This window comes from Falco rusticolus, chromosome 6 (genome assembly GCF_015220075.1).
Source record: "Falco rusticolus isolate bFalRus1 chromosome 6, bFalRus1.pri, whole genome shotgun sequence".
NCBI classification, from domain to species: domain Eukaryota; kingdom Metazoa; phylum Chordata; class Aves; order Falconiformes; family Falconidae; genus Falco; species Falco rusticolus.
This window is the reverse complement of record NC_051192.1, coordinates 9,700,617-9,716,349: the sequence shown is the minus strand read 5'-3', so window position 1 is coordinate 9,716,349 and position 15,733 is coordinate 9,700,617. Positions and strand designations below refer to the sequence as shown.

Below are 15,733 nucleotides of genomic sequence, written 5' to 3'. Positions count from 1 at the left end.
ACGCCATGGTGCTGAGTACTTCCAGCACTAGAAAGGTGGACCATGATGGGCTTGTCACTGGTTTTCATGATTATTACTAATTTTCTTCTGAATGACTTACACCTTCAGTATTTACATGGAGATAGAGGTGTCTAGACTAGGAGTGTTCTGCCAGAGTACGTAATCAGCTCTGCGTCACCAAACGCTCCTTGCATGGAAATTGTGCTGGCAAAGCTCGAGTTACTAGGAAAAACCCTCTCCAAGAGCAAAAGAGTAAAAAGCCCAACATGGCAGTGTACCTGCACCCTCCCTGTGACCTCCTGCTAGAGCCATCTACCCCAAGGCACTGCTCCACACCTCTGCGGTGTACATCCGTGGCCGGGCTCACAGAAGCCCCAAACTCAGACCCAGGCTCTGCAAGTAACTTTGTAATTTATCCGGAAATTATATGCCACATGATTCATACGTGAGGCGTTAAGTATCAGGATTCAGGCCCAGTCAGGCTTGGGGAAGGGTGATTCAGAAGTGTCCTGCACAAATAGCCAAGTTTTGATCTGTACACCACTTCTGTGCTTTGGTTGTGCACAAGATACGACCTTTAGTAATCCTGGTAAAATCCTGATCAGGATAATCATTTCTTCTATGTCCATATGGGTATAAGATACTGCCTGTAAAGGTTTTTATCTGCACTACAGAGTTGTAACAGCATAGCAACATTACTTTAAAATATAACATCCAAATGCTGACAAATGAGTTCCTAATTTAAATGTAGTTACGCTACCAAAATGTCCTTTCCCATATAACTTTTTCACCTGCGGAGCAGATTTTAGGTATCCCACATCCTCTTTGTAGACAAGCCTTTGGTCCATACTGGGAGGTGGCTGAAAACAGTTTACAGCTGAAATGGAGCAGCCTTTGTACGTACAGTAATTGTGATAACCAACTGTCAGTGTATCTCAGCTTTAAAGCTGCCTTATAATTAGGTAATTAGAATGAAATTTCATTGCTCTGGAACTTTTCTCCAGAATAATTTTACTATTTCGTGCCCTCTCTCCAGAGTCTCCCAGATGTTTTCCCACGTTTTACTTGTATATCCCTATCCCAATCTCCACAACTCACCCCTGTAAGCTGAAATGCCACTGTTGTCATAATTTCAAATGCCATCTGGTTTGAAATCTGGTCAGGCAGAATTAAGCTAATTAAGCTTGAGTCTCTTCTGTTCATTAATTGCTCTGCTACAGAATCTACTTCCTTCCACCACACTATGCTCTAAAATAGAAATTTTCACTTTAAAATATTTTTGCTGCCCATCTGGCCGCAGAGATAATTGATTTCAAATGGCTCTATATATCTGCTCTTGTTAATACCAGCACGAAACAAAAGCTCTACGAGTTGTGAACTGTCCCATTCCTATCTCTGGCGAATATACCCTAAGGACATTCCCAACCCTTTCTTCACTGACTGCTTTAGCAAAAACATCTAGTTTATGTACTTTATTCTCAAGCCAAATTTGCCTATTATGCCACTACATTAAAGGAAAAATCTAACGTAAAAGCTGGTCACCTGCCAAACAACAGGAGTGCCCAGGGAACCTGACACAGCCCAAGAGTTGCTATTAAAGTTCAGTATGGGCACTGAAGAAGTGCATGGGATTATCCCTTTATCGGGATTACCACATTAATCCTGAAGTGATGGGAAAAACTAGCAACACTCACTGTACCTGTTACAGGACCGAGAGACTTAAGTGACTTGCTCAAAACAATCTCCTGGGCCCGCAGCAGAGCTGGGAATAAAATCAAGGTTTTGAGGTCTCACATAAATAGTCTCATCATTATACCTAACAATTACGACAGAACACAGCCCTCTCAAATAACCTCGCAGTTTCTCTACAGGTATCAGTCTTGTCATCAAACATGGTATTTACCTCTTTGATTAAAGACTGAAATTTTAAAATCTCAACCCGTCAAGCCTTAACACATCAGGTATCAGATTTACAGCACCAAGCTCTGCACCAGATTTCCTCCTCATCCAAAGAGGGCATGAAATGCCACGTGGTTCCCCCTGTGGCGTGAGAGTCAGGGATGGCACACGGCTGCTCCCAGAGAAGAGCCAGCTCCTGGCAGGGCTCTGTGCCCCAGGTGCCACCTGCCTGCTGGCAAACTCCCCTGCTGTTACCTCACACCGTGGCTGTCATTTGGGCTGGTGATTCAATGCACAAGATCCCTCTTCCCCATAATTATATGGCAGGTGATACCCCTCTTTCTCACATGCAGGGGAAAAAAAAAAAAAATGAAGAGTCTAAAATTATTCACAGAAGCACACCAGTTTTTTATAGGAGAAGGGTAATTGCTTGGGATCCAGAACAACTCACTTGAGGTTGTGGTCTGTGCACTGCCCAGAATGATGAGTACCTTTTCTAAAAAGAGTCTGCAAAACATCTAAATTCAGGCCACACAGCCCTGGTTTAGGTTCTAGCGCGCCAGTCCCCACCTCCCCCATGGCAGGCTTTGGTCCCCAGCTAGTAACAATGCCTGTCCTAGATTACAAGCCAGCTGTGCCAGAGGGGACATACATGAGTTTTTGCTCTGCATAAGTCTGATGCCCAGCTCCAGACACGTCAGAGGGACCCAAAGCAGCCAATAAACCCGATTTCCCTCAAGCTTCTCCAAGACTGAGGAAAATCTGCAGCTGCCCTTCAACAGGCCTTCATTACGTGGGTGGTGCAAGCTTGATTCAAAACTGAAAGGACACTGGCCTGAAAGTCATTTTTAGCAAGTGTCAGTGGTACTTTCTCACGATCTAGAAGAGGTGTGGTGGCAACAGAACAGCTCTTAGACAGTTTTTTTTACATCCTGTGTTTTAACACATTAAATCTGGCATCCTTGGTAGCGTAAAGCAAGGCTTTAATTTTCTTGTACTGCATTTTACTGAGCTGTCTACTGGCAAAGGCTTACATGGTCAGGATGATATCTCTTCTGTTTCCACAGAATTCACAAGTTCTGTGAGGGAGCACCTATAACAAAGACCCATCCATGACATTCACTCACTCGCAAGACTGCTCTGATGAGCACATTTCCCTGCCTTCTCCAAATTATGCAAAGTGTCAGCTTTCTTACACACAGCTCTGAATATTCAGCTTTCCAGGAATTTGCCAAGTTTCTCACATTGCCTAATAAACACCTTTGTGGGGTGCATTTCATTCGGACCAGGCATCTATTATTAGCTTTTGCCAATTAGGCGGTTTGCAAGGTTAAAAGAACAAAAAACAAACACAACCAACCTCCCTCAAAACAACTGCTGCATAGCTTGACTTGCTCTGTATTCCCCCCACACGCTTTTTTTTTTTTGAACCACTTTAATGTGGGAATAATGTTTATTCAGATCTGTTCTAAGATGCTATTTTGTTAGAGCTTATTTGTAATTGCAAGGCTGTAAACAAATTAGAGGCTTTCTCATTCCTAAAATCCAGCCTTACTGTGGGGAAGCTGCCAGTAATGACAGTAATTTATTTTAGCAAACAGCACGTTCTGACTAGGCTGGAAAACAAAGCCTACTTGCTCTTGAGAACAACTGCCTTTGAACTACCTCTCCCCAGTTTAAAGAGTTCAGATTGAATCTCCTTTTTCCCACAGCACTGGTCTGAGGTGCAGGAGATATCTCACAGCAACAGGAGCCACAGCCACCATCACAGCTCCTGCAGGACACCCCTCCTGCCAGCCTTGCTCCTTTCCTAGGGTGACACTTGCCGGGCCCATGCTGGAGACAAGCAGGGATGCTTAATTATACACGTTTGCAGCTCACCTTCACCGTCTCACAAATGTATGGACTTCAGAAAACTAGGCAATTCAGTCCAGGTCGCTTTAAGTAACAGCTTGGTTTGAAGGAACAGTAGAATCCTTCTGTTTCCTCAGGATCTTGCATTCCAATAAGAAAAATGTCATTTGCCAGATCTAAAGCATAATAACTACATACACATTAATAAAGTTTTGGGGCTTTTTTTTTGGGGGGGGGGTCACTGTGGAATCTCAGTCTGATTTATTCTAATCACCCATTGCTTTCTTTTATGTAGCAATCTTCAATCTTCCCCATTCACATTATCTGAGGGTACTTGCCTGAAAGCCCTTTCTAGATTACCAGCGCTCCTCCCTTTATTTAAGCTTACCTCCAAAATTTTTATCATTTCTCTTTTCCAGCTAAGTCACATCACACAGAAGTCAAATTATTTCGTAAATACTCCTTTTAACGGTCAAGGAGTAGCAAAAAATCGCAATCTGCTTGCTGTGACCCTGGTACTGCTGCATGCTGTTGCACTGGGAGGTGACCCCGCACCCCGGGGACCTAGCAGGGCTCTCTGGGCTCAGCTGAGCAGGCTCTGGTCAAAAGCAAGGCTTGTTCAGCACTTGTCTCAGGCAGCCACAGAGCACAGTGTGGAGCCAGCCAGGCAGGCTGATAAACCCGACTGAGCACGACAGAAACTGCTCTTCAGAACAGTCTGAGAAGGCAGGAGAGATGGGTAAGACAGACCAGAAGAGAGGCAGCAAGCCTAGAAGGAGCAACTATAAAATGAAAGAAAAAACAGACACAAACAAAAGATGGAATGAGATAAGGTTCTAATGCATTGGACAGGACAGATAAGAGGAATGACTTAGGAAAGGCAAAGTGAAAGGTAAATGGAATCTACAGCAAAATGACACATTGCGAAGAATTATTTTTTTTTTAACAAGGTGAAAGTACAAATTTCACATTTGTTTTTCAAAAAGCTGACAAACTTTGAAATCAGCTGTGCATTTTTCATGTAATGGAAGGTTCTTGCAGGAAAGAACTGGGGGAGCAGAGACTCCCCAGAGTCTGTCTATGGACAGGCATACCATTGTAAAACAGGAGTGCCCAGCTGTTCTGCTGAGCACCATTAATTTTCTTACCATTCACGCAAAATAGGTATCGAAACTGCATCCTCTTAGGCTGTCTTAGAACAGCTTATTATAGGATCGAAGGTAAACCAAACATTTTGGAGAAGGGGAAGATATGGGTTGTCTTATTTCACTTTGGCCCAGGCCATCTAAACCGATTGCACCCATCACCTGGCAACTGCACTGTGCCTTGCATCCTCATGAAACAGTCCTGCTAGTTTTGCCTAGAGAGCTGCTAAAGGCACTACAAACAATATTTCCAATATTTCTTCCTAACAGAAAGCGGTCATCGAGTTAGGTGACAGCAATGAGAATGCTGATTAAAACCAGGTATTTCTATGTAAGAGCTATAAATTGGATTGCATATAGGTTTTAAAACTAGCTGATTGAGATTTTTTTAAGTAAAAGCCGTTTTGATTAAATGGAAACTTGCATGGGAAAATACCATTTTTCATTAAAATAACGGGGGCTTTCATTGAAAACCACCACCAAATTTTCCTCCTTAAAACCCAAATATTTTAGTTTTAAGCACTATAAATCAAAACTCTTACCTATTGAGAACAAACCCATTATTATTTTTTCTTTTTTTTTAATTATAAACCAACCCACAACTGTGCAGGAAGTTCAGGAATATGAGTGAATGTGCTAAAAGTTGAACCATCACCAATGACAATTCCAATGACAATTTCTATATACTTACGGGCACACACACAGACAACTCTTCAACCTGCACCTGGTAAGATGGGCAAAAGCAGGTGTAACGCTATAGCTATACATATTTGTGGTACTCGAACAATCCAGGCCTGCCACATGCATGCTCCTCTAGTACTGAATACTAGATACGTACCAGACGCTTCCTGACATTAGCATTATTTTCCCAAAATAATATCTTTAAGAAAATAAAAATATTCAAAGAACTGCAGCTGACACTATCACACTTTCACTGAATCACCTTGTCCCACCAAGCGCAGCCCTTCACTGGCCCTATTAGCAAAACCAGTTTTCCTCTAGGAATTTGCCCTACTGCAGATCTCAGGCTAAGCTGCTATAAATAATGTAACTTAGTCACAACTTCTTTAATTCAAAAGAGTTGCAAACCATGCATTATACCTCCAACAATCCCATTTTCCTTTGTTGTCTCCATTTTGACAGTGGACTGATTTGATGACTTCACCTTTGAGGTATTAATGGATTCCAGGAGGGAGACAAACTCTAGAAAGTTAGATTCGTTGGGCACCTGACCTTCTTTAGCTTCTAGATCCGATTTAGAAGTTGGTAAGATCTTTTCTTTGTCAGATACCTCCACGAAATTCTTACTTAAAAGCACATCTGTCCCACTGTCTACACTCAGCACCCGCATGTGCCTCTTTTCATGAGCAGTTCTACAGGACTGCGGGTCTAGGTTCTGCAGGTCTTCCTTAGAAGTTAAATCCACAGTCTGGACATTTTCAGAAGCATTGTCCTGATTTGGATCTGAACAAGTGTTAGTTTCTAAAGGAGTATTTGCTGGGTTGCTGTGCTCTTTTACTGCATCACCCGATTCATAGCCAGAGCATTGATTGGATGACAGCTCTGCCTTTAAAATTTCTGGAGTTCTTTCACTTTCACTGACTTCTGGGAAAGCCTTACCTTTACTGTCATCGGACAGGTCAAAAGTGATAACAGGGATTCTGAGCTGTTCGTTAGTTTGCTGACTTGGCCAGCCTGCTGTAACTATACCAGACTCGTGGGCTGAGCTCACTCCCTCAGTTCCCGGAGCCTTTAGGTGGACAGAACCCGCTAGGTCACTGAGGGTGGTGTTTGGTGTAGTACTCATTGTGATGACAATTTTAATGGGCTCACATAGCTGGTCTCCAGGAAGAGAGTTGTCCACAACTGCAACAGCAGTCTCACTGTCTGAGCAGTCCAGGTCCTCATGGGTATTACCAATGTTGCAAGAACCTTCCATGTGCTTGGAATCTTTGGTTGCAATGGCATTGCACTGTGGACAGTTACTGGTAAAGCCTATCTGTGGTGATCCATCAGGCAATTTCTCTCTTTTGTAGCTTTTAGGGTTACTCAAATGGTCTGAAATAACTGAATTTTCACTGTCCCATGGCTCTGAAGAAACTCCAGTCCTTAGAACATCACCCTGTGATGAAGAAATATTGGAGAAGTTTTTAGCTACATCTCTGTCCGCAAGAATATCTTGGGATCCATGCTGTCCAAACGGCTGTCCGTTTCCTCCTTTTTCATTTATTCCATTACCAGAAAATGTTTCCATAGCAGCTGGTTTTGTCACTATTGCTGATGTGGTGGCACCTGAAGCGGAGGCTGTAGAAACAGGTAATATCTCTTCTTTGATACAGGGTGAGGTAGATGAAACTGGTGGTGCAGCCTGGTCTTCTAATACCATAACACCTAATAAAAAACACATGGGAGTTAGGTCTCACAAACATGAACACTTTGCATTATTCAAGAATGATCTTTAGCAAGCAAAATCTGATCCAGAGCAAAACAAAAGAAGCTCAGATGATGTAGCTGATTAAAACAGTTCCTAAGCAAGGATCTTTTTTGTTAGCTACATCTGAAATACTATAAAAGCAAGCTGGAATCCTTCCAGGTCAGGATACGTGTAGCAGCATGTCTATTTATTTTAAATTATCAAAATAGCTAAAGAAACAACTAATATCCAAACTAAAATGTTTTACAGAATTATCCTCCCTTAGGGAGAGATGAAAAAAAAAAAAAAAGCCAGTGCAGCAGAAGTTTGTTATATCACTTTGTGTAATTCCTAAATAGTTCCATGGGATAAGGTGATCGACCTTAACAAAAAAGGAGATAAACTAAAATATATTGAGACACCTCAAGCACTGGAACTGTACAGAAAGCAAAGCATGCTGCAGTATACACTGCAGAGCTAAAGGTCAACAATCGAAACAGGAGTCTACAGTCAGAAGATATTCAAGAGCTTTAAGATGTGATCTGAGCACCAACTTCCTGGTTTAATGCTTCAGAGGCACAGAGCTGCTCAAGAACGTGGGGGGAAGGCTCCCTCACCTACCCATGTCAAAATGGGAAGAGCTACTTGCACACTCACCAAAATGCCACATCCCAAACAGTTTGGCTTACAGCTAAGAAAGCTTAGTCTGTTAGCTCAAGAGAATAAAATCTCTAGGGAATTCTTTTCCATTCCGCTCCTAACATGAGGCACAACAGAACCTGCCATGGGGTCCTCTGTGCCATTTTTATTTTTGTGTCAAGCAATGACTAAACAAAGGTTTAAAGGGATTTATAAGGTCAAGATACCTCTGAGATCTTCAATAGTTTCCCGTGTTGGCAGCTCCTAAAAATAAAAAGAAACAGACAAAATTAGCATGGGCATTTATTAAATTCTGTTGGAAAAAACATCTATCAATGTAACATCTATCTAATTAAAGGTTAATTACAGCATTGGCAAGTTGCTTAACATCACTGAAATTTGGACATGTACCTTGCACAAAATGCAAGGGGTGGGTGGGGGAGATGGTTATAGAACAGTCATGCTCCAAATTGCATCATTGCAATTGTGTGTGATGTCTGGGGAGGGGAAAAAAGAAACCCCACAGTAAGATTTAAAAAAAAAAAAAAACACATTTTGCAGGGCCTAATCCAGATAATTATTTTTTTTTAATCATTAAGGAATAGAATGTGTTTTTGTCTGTTCCAGTTTTCCAGCTACATGTTTCCAAAGCACTAAAATGAAATGTTTGGTCTCCAGTACTTGGTTACAATTTCTCAATGGAAAACTAGAGGACAGAGCCATTATATCATAGATTTATTTAGTTTGCAAGGAAGCTTTGGAGGTCATTTAGTCCAAATCCCCTCTGCCATACACACACACTCAAAGCAGGTACAGTTTGAGCAGGTTGCTCAGGGCCATGTTCAGCAGAGCTCTGAATATCTCCAAAGATGGAGATTTCACAACCTCTCCAGACAATCTCTTCCAGTATTTGACCACCCTCTTGGTAAGGGAAAAAAACCCCAACCAAACACACAAAAAACCCTTATATCTAATTGATCTAATTGTAGCTTTTAATGCCTGCAAGTTGCAGCCACTGTCTCTTATCCTGTCAGTGGGTACTTCTGAGAAAAGAGGAAGCTTTAGGAAGCTGAAGACAGGAGTAAGTAGTTCCTCTAGTCTTACAAAAGGAGGTTTTTTTAGCCTTACAAAGGCTAACACATCCCATCTGCCTGTCCTCATACATCACATACCTCATTCCTCAACCACCTCGGTAGCCTCTGCTGGATTCTCATAAGCAGGTCAATGTCTGAGGAGCTCAAAACTAAACACAATACTCCAGAAGAATACTTCAGGAGCCTAAATTCAACAGCCTAAATACAAAACTAGAAAAAAAAAAGTTTGGGGAAAAATTAACGTGGCACTCTTCTGTCCAACAGGCACCAAAACCAGAAGGAAAATAATTATTATCTCCTAAAATTTCACGGTGGTATCCTGGCAGAAGGAACAGGAAACTAAGTTTGACAAGACCCGACCCAGATGTTCACAAACAGGAGACTTGGACAAGATCCCAAGAAGAAATGGCTTTGCAGAATGGACAAATACCAGAATACTGGGGGCTAGGACAGAAACAAAGTGAAAAATATTTTACCTCATAAAAGAAAACTATTAATGTCTGTGAATCATACAGATGCTACGAAAAGGTAAAAACACTCCAGGAAATGAGGAAATTGTTCCAATTTGGACCAGGATTTGAATAGTTTGCAATAAATAGGGACACAGGGTGGGAGTGGAGGGATATGAAGACACAATGAAGTATCAAATAGCTACTTATTCAAAGATCACTAACCATCCTCTGCACTGACTGAGGCAGGAGTCCTGTAGAAAAAATAGCATGGGATCACATAATTAAAGATTTTATCACAGTATACATGGGGAGTAGCTTAAGATAACAGACAGCATTATTCTGTTTCTTAATTTTTTTAAATACTTAACTCTTCAATCTTCTCATGGGTGTTTCCTTTTTTTTTTTTCATTAATAACATCTACATACATCCCCTTCATCACTTCATATGCTATTGATTTAGAAAGCATGGCCATTGGCACAGCACACACACGTATTTTTAAGCTCATGTAGGCATTTCCTAGATGTAAATGTTTTTTATGCTTTGTTCAAATACTCAAGATGTGTTGGGTTCACTTTATAAGCATAAGTCTAGTTATGCAAAACCATATTATTAATGCTCCAGTAGCAGATCCCCTTCTGTGGCAATGACAGGCTGCTCTGATTGCATGATTGCACTAGCCTCTTCCTTCTTTCAAAGCAGCCACAAAAACCAGTTGCTCTTGGCGAGATTTAAAAAAGCCATTTGGTATCTATAGAGCAGACAGACCCACTCCTTAGAAGTGCAGAATTATGTACACTAGTTTCAGCTTTGCAACCCAAACCTTTAGGACAAGGCTGACTGATAACATTGGTATACCTAGTAGATCCATGGAACTGACCCTTCCTCCCCAGGGCAGACCTGTGCTTCAAGTGATCAGCACCTGGCAATACAAAACCCTGTGTGGTTGGACCGCACAAACAGAAGACACTACTACAGAAAACCACATACTAACCATTTCTGGTGAGTTCTGCAAGTGCAGAGCCTGTACCCTTGAACTGTCATTAATTGTTTGGGTAGAGTCATCTTGGTTGGACTCAGTGTTGACACCATTGTCCCCAGTGTTATTGCTGAAAAGGAAGCAAATGAAAAATAAAGCAATGCTTCTTACCACAGAGGATCACAGTGAGTTTTGGGAAGCTGAGGAATAATAAACAGAATAGGAAGAAGTAGCACACCACAATGAAATGACAGCAAGTTTTTCCTCTGCAGTGCTGAAGGCAGAGGGCTGAAAAATACTGTAATAACCCCTATTTGTAGCTTCTTCCTCACCAAGACAACTTGCTGAATAAATAAATAAAAATCCCTCGGTATGAAATGGTACTGGTGTCTTTTCAAGTAGAGCATTGCTATAAGAAATATGACATATCTTCAAACTTCCTATGTGTACGTAACGTCATTTAGTCTGCCTGACACACACACTGATTTATTGGCACAAAAGGATGTTGGGGGCTCCTCATTAGACATAACAGTCAAATGCTGCTCCTTTCACAACTTTTGCTTTTTACCTCTTTCTGTACATATTGCTTATCTAACTGCCTGTTTATTTACAAACGTCTCATCAAACAACTGTTTAAAATGCAACACATAATGTGTATTAATATAATCACTAGACTACAAAATAACAGTTGTTCTTTTTGTTTTAGCCAAGGCAAACATACATCCACTATTAATTACACATGCTATAAGACAACTTCTTGATCACTTCCTTTGTAGATGCATCCAACTATCCACCAACTCTTTATGCACCTATTTTCTACCGGCTTTTCCATGGATATAAGCAAGTATTTTCACACAAGGTTTACTAATGAGTGAGAACATGTGTTGGTTTAGCACAACAAAAGTTCAGTTAAAAAAAAAACCACAAAAACAAAACTATAGTGAAATGACAAAAAGTACGGGTTTGGGCTTGTTTGTTTGTGAGGTTTGGGGGTTTTTCCTCCAAAAGCCTTATTTTTAAAACACTAGAGCTGTATACAAGCTATAAAGTTATTTACCTCAGGGTCTCAGTCACTTTTCCATCGATTTTTTTGTAGTTAGCTGGCTTCAAAAACTTGCTCAACGAGCCCATCAACTACCAGGGCCTGTTTAAAAACTTCTGTCATCCATCTTGTCAAAATACTAAGTTCTTTATTTTCTGATCAAGTCCTAAATAATGGACTGTGGTGCCTAGGACCTCCTACAAGGCACAGTTATGTCATTTAACATGCAAGTTTTAAGTGAATCTACCTCTACTTCTTAGCCAGAACAAAGGCAGAATAATGAAAGTTTGCAGTCATTTCATCAGCCAGTGAACAGGAAGACAATGAGGTTCTGTTTAAATAAGCCAGGCTAGAACAACTGATGAACCTCTTAAATAACTGTATCAGACATCTGTAAACAGGAAGTAGCTTTGTGGGCTGGTGAAAACTAATGAGAAAGAGCCTGAAAGGCATCACCCAACCTAAAATTAAAACCTTGTATGGTCAGTGATACACATAAGACGCATTTCTCAGAAAAGCCTCAACACGAGCAAACCTTGACACTCCCAGCAATCTCACTGCCAGGAGCATAGCACAGATGTGCATGTGCAAAGGCACAGAAGACCAGTAGGACAGAGGTACACAAATGATCTTGACACTACTTAGCTTGCACAGAGCTAGCAGCAGCTACTGCAAATGCACCGAAAAATACCCCAACTTCTTTTATGCAGAGCTCTCTGTTGAAGCTTGACTGGTAGCCGTAACAAACCTACATGGTTAAAACTTACTTTGGACATTTTTGTGCAGCCATCACTATTGGATATACCTTATTTCAGCATTTTTCACATCCGTCATAACGCTTGGGAACACTGGAAGCCGCTTGCCAGCTTCATTTGTTGTATGACTTAATCTTGAAAAACCAGCAAGAGAGGTCTCCATTTATTCCAAAAAGTGTACAGTGGAATATTCTACCTATTACATAAATCTGGAAAATGTCAGTACTAGTCTTTATCCCAATACTATTTTTACTTCTAACAGCAGCTCAACCTGGAAGCAGCCTTATTGACTTTGATTGTTTATTTGCAGCAGAGACATAGCACTTGGTTCCTCAGTAGGGAGGCTGTAAATACCTACCAAAAAACCCTGAGAAATACAAGCGGTTCCAGCTTTCCTCATGAATAGGACCACAGAAGCATCATAGGCAGTCACAATAAAACATAAGGGGGAAAAGCAACTTGCACATCTAGGCTGGATTGAGAAGGAGCTTACTACAAACACATAGAGGCAACATGAACTCAGGTTTCAAAACTGTGATATTATAGCATTTTCTTCAGCATCGGGTACATACCACTTCCTTTCCTCTTTCCAGCAGGTAAGCACAGCAGGAAAAGGAAATAGCAAACACTTACGGCTTCCCCAGAAAACTTCTCCCAGGTTTTCTCCAGGACCTTGTAGCACCTCCCAGACTGGTCTCTCCCTGCTGCCTTCACTGTGCCCAGCTACTCCCCTGACCTCTGACTCAGGTGCAGCTCTGCCTGCTCCACCACAAGCATGTTGCAGCCACCAAAAAGAAAAGCACTAGGCAGTTTTTTAAAAGTGTAATTCCTCACACAACTAACTGTAAGGGGTTTCTGCTATGTAGGACCATGGTGCAAACTCATCCATTTACAGAACATACCAGCAATGTGCAATGAAAACCTTACCTATGATTTGAGGGCTGAACCGTGTTTCCTTTTGGAACCTCTGTATCTTTACATTGTCTTCCATTTTTTCTGGAGAGCTTTTGTTGAATTACTTCTCCTTTATCAAACATAAGGTGCAGGCGGTAACTGATCACCTTTATTACTGTGAAGAACACTGTCACCGAGCTGCAGTACACAAAAACTGTAACTGCATTTGCTGGAAAAGCCTACAGAAGGAAATAATAAAGACATAATCATAACAGTTTATTTTGAGAAGAAACTACTAAAATCTTTAAAGTAATGTTCAAACTCTTTATTCCTTACTGTCTATTATTTGTACCTCTACTGAGTTTTATAACCACAAGTAATATTTCATCCAGTATACTTGAGTTCTGCTCACAAAAAAGGTCTAAGCATTCCTTCAAATTTCAAACCATTTTACAAGATTTATTCTTCTTTTGATTAGCTGTGGATATTATTTATTTTTTAACAAAATCAGTAAAATCTCCCAGTTGACAAACTTCATAAACCCTCTTCAAATACTGCATTCCCAGGATAATGTAGCTGCAGCCTTTCCTAAACTATGAACTTACAAAAATACAGACACAAAATGAAACATTAGTTATCCACAAACAGGAAAACCCTTCTGAAATATTCTGTCATCTTACTCTGCTTCTCAGTTACAATTTAACAGTAAAATCCTGTAGTTTGATCTCCTTTTTCTAATACTTCACATGTTCCCAAGTATCTTTACCGCTGAAGAATTTTAAATAATTAATCAGGACTAGTCAAAGCAAATGACTAAAATGCATTTGGAGAGGCAGCATCTTTGAGTTCTTTTTCTGAAGTTCATAATTGTTAATTTGCAGCTGTTTGTGATGTGTTTGCTGATCTGTGACAAGCACCGTATTTCTTAGTCATTAAAATTAATTACAGTTCAACTATAGTCTGTAAAGTTCTTCCACAGACATAACATACTAACAACATTTTAATATGTAAATACTTCCTTACAGTAAAGGGCAAATCATAGTGATAGACACTTGCAGTTATAATTGAAGGTACAAAGCTTTTACCATTATAGTCATGGAACACCCTTATGTATTGTCACCCAGTTCCAGTCTCCCAGTGAGTTTAACCTCTTCCCAGTTTTTTTGGTTTTTTTAAACAGAGCATTGTTGTAGCTGCACAATTTGTAGCAGCGAACAAAAAAAAAAAACAAAACAAAAAAATCCCAAACAAACAAACAAAAAACCAGGAAGATTGTGAATGCTCAGGATTTGCTAAAAGCCTACCGAAATTTATTTTTAAGAACGGTCTTTACTTTGGCCCTAAAGCTATCATTTTAAGTATCAGCACTGCAGGCCAAGTCTTTTACATTTGGATATGAAAGATCAGAATTCTTTTCAAATTCATAAATAAACGACATTGACCACACAGGTGAAGGGAGAGGAATACAGCATGCTTGCTTCATCTCTAAAACAAGTCACTGCATTTATCTTGGAGTTGAAATGAACATGTTGAATCATTTCTGTGTTTATTACAAGCCAGTGGGTTGCTATTCTGCTGCTGCTTTTGGCTTAGTGAGACTTCATACCTTCAAGATGTACATGTGAAAATTTTCAGGCAAATCCTTTTTTATGACTATTCTGATTCATACACAAAGAATCTCTTGCACAAAAGTGGAGAAGCTATTTATCATGTAGGTACTACTTACTAATGGTCCCTGACAAGAAAGACAGTACTTTCTACAAGTTGAGGCTTAGTCTGTTAAAAGTACTTTGTAATACCATGTATATATTGACACTAAGCATACCCTTCAGGTTTTTAGCAAATCCGGGCCAGACGCAGGATCAGTTTGCAAGGCCACGCTCCCCGGGTATAAGGTTTGATGGATGAGGCTGAAGAATTTGTGGTTTATGACTAATTTATTTGCAAAATACAAGTTAAAAATAGTTTGGTTTCACAAAGAATGATAGCAAATTATCTGTAATGATTTGTTTAATAAAAGATTTGTCCACTTCGCAAGGAATCTCTTCAACTATAAACTAAAAAGCACAGGCTGACCACTTATGAAATAGCAAGTCAGAATGAGTCACTAGAAAAGTGCTCCAGGAGTGATGTTCATAAACCTTAATAAATATTACATGAATAATGTCAAGAGGACACAACAAAAATAGACTTCCACTAGTGCAGTCTATGCGCACAGAGCACGCTACAAGAAAGAATCAAAGGAAGCTCCTAGATTTCTAAGTGGAAAAAGAGGGCCAGTTTTAGCAAGTGCTGAGTGCTGGATGTCCTCATCCCTGCCTTGTGACCAGACCTACCGGAGCTGTGCCCGAGCCTGCCTGTCACCTCCCTGCCCATCTGCCCAAGTTACACAGTGCTTCCCCCTGTATACATGCCATGCATGCTCACAATCCCAAGCCTGCCTATCTATAAGGCGGCCAGTGCATCCTTAATATTCTGAATCTCACGGCAAGCTTAGTACAAGCCAACAGCTTGTTCCCTGCCCACATGAACAGGAATTAAGCGAAAGATAAAGCTGAGAATGGAAAGC

General features: G+C 40.6%; 1 protein-coding gene across 1 annotated transcript in view; it reads right to left on the bottom strand.

Annotated features, from left to right (window-relative positions):
• Nucleotides 1-15,733, bottom strand: part of PCNX2 (pecanex 2) — a 159,630-nt gene that overhangs the window by 140,009 nt on the left and 3,888 nt on the right. The window contains exons 2-5 of the mRNA XM_037391395.1: nt 13,198-13,403; nt 10,489-10,603; nt 8,178-8,214; nt 6,000-7,289 (exon numbers count right to left, since the gene is read on the bottom strand). Of these exons, the coding sequence (XP_037247292.1) occupies nt 6,000-7,289; nt 8,178-8,214; nt 10,489-10,603; nt 13,198-13,403 (1,648 nt within the window). The remainder of the gene's footprint in view (nt 1-5,999; nt 7,290-8,177; nt 8,215-10,488; nt 10,604-13,197; nt 13,404-15,733) is intronic.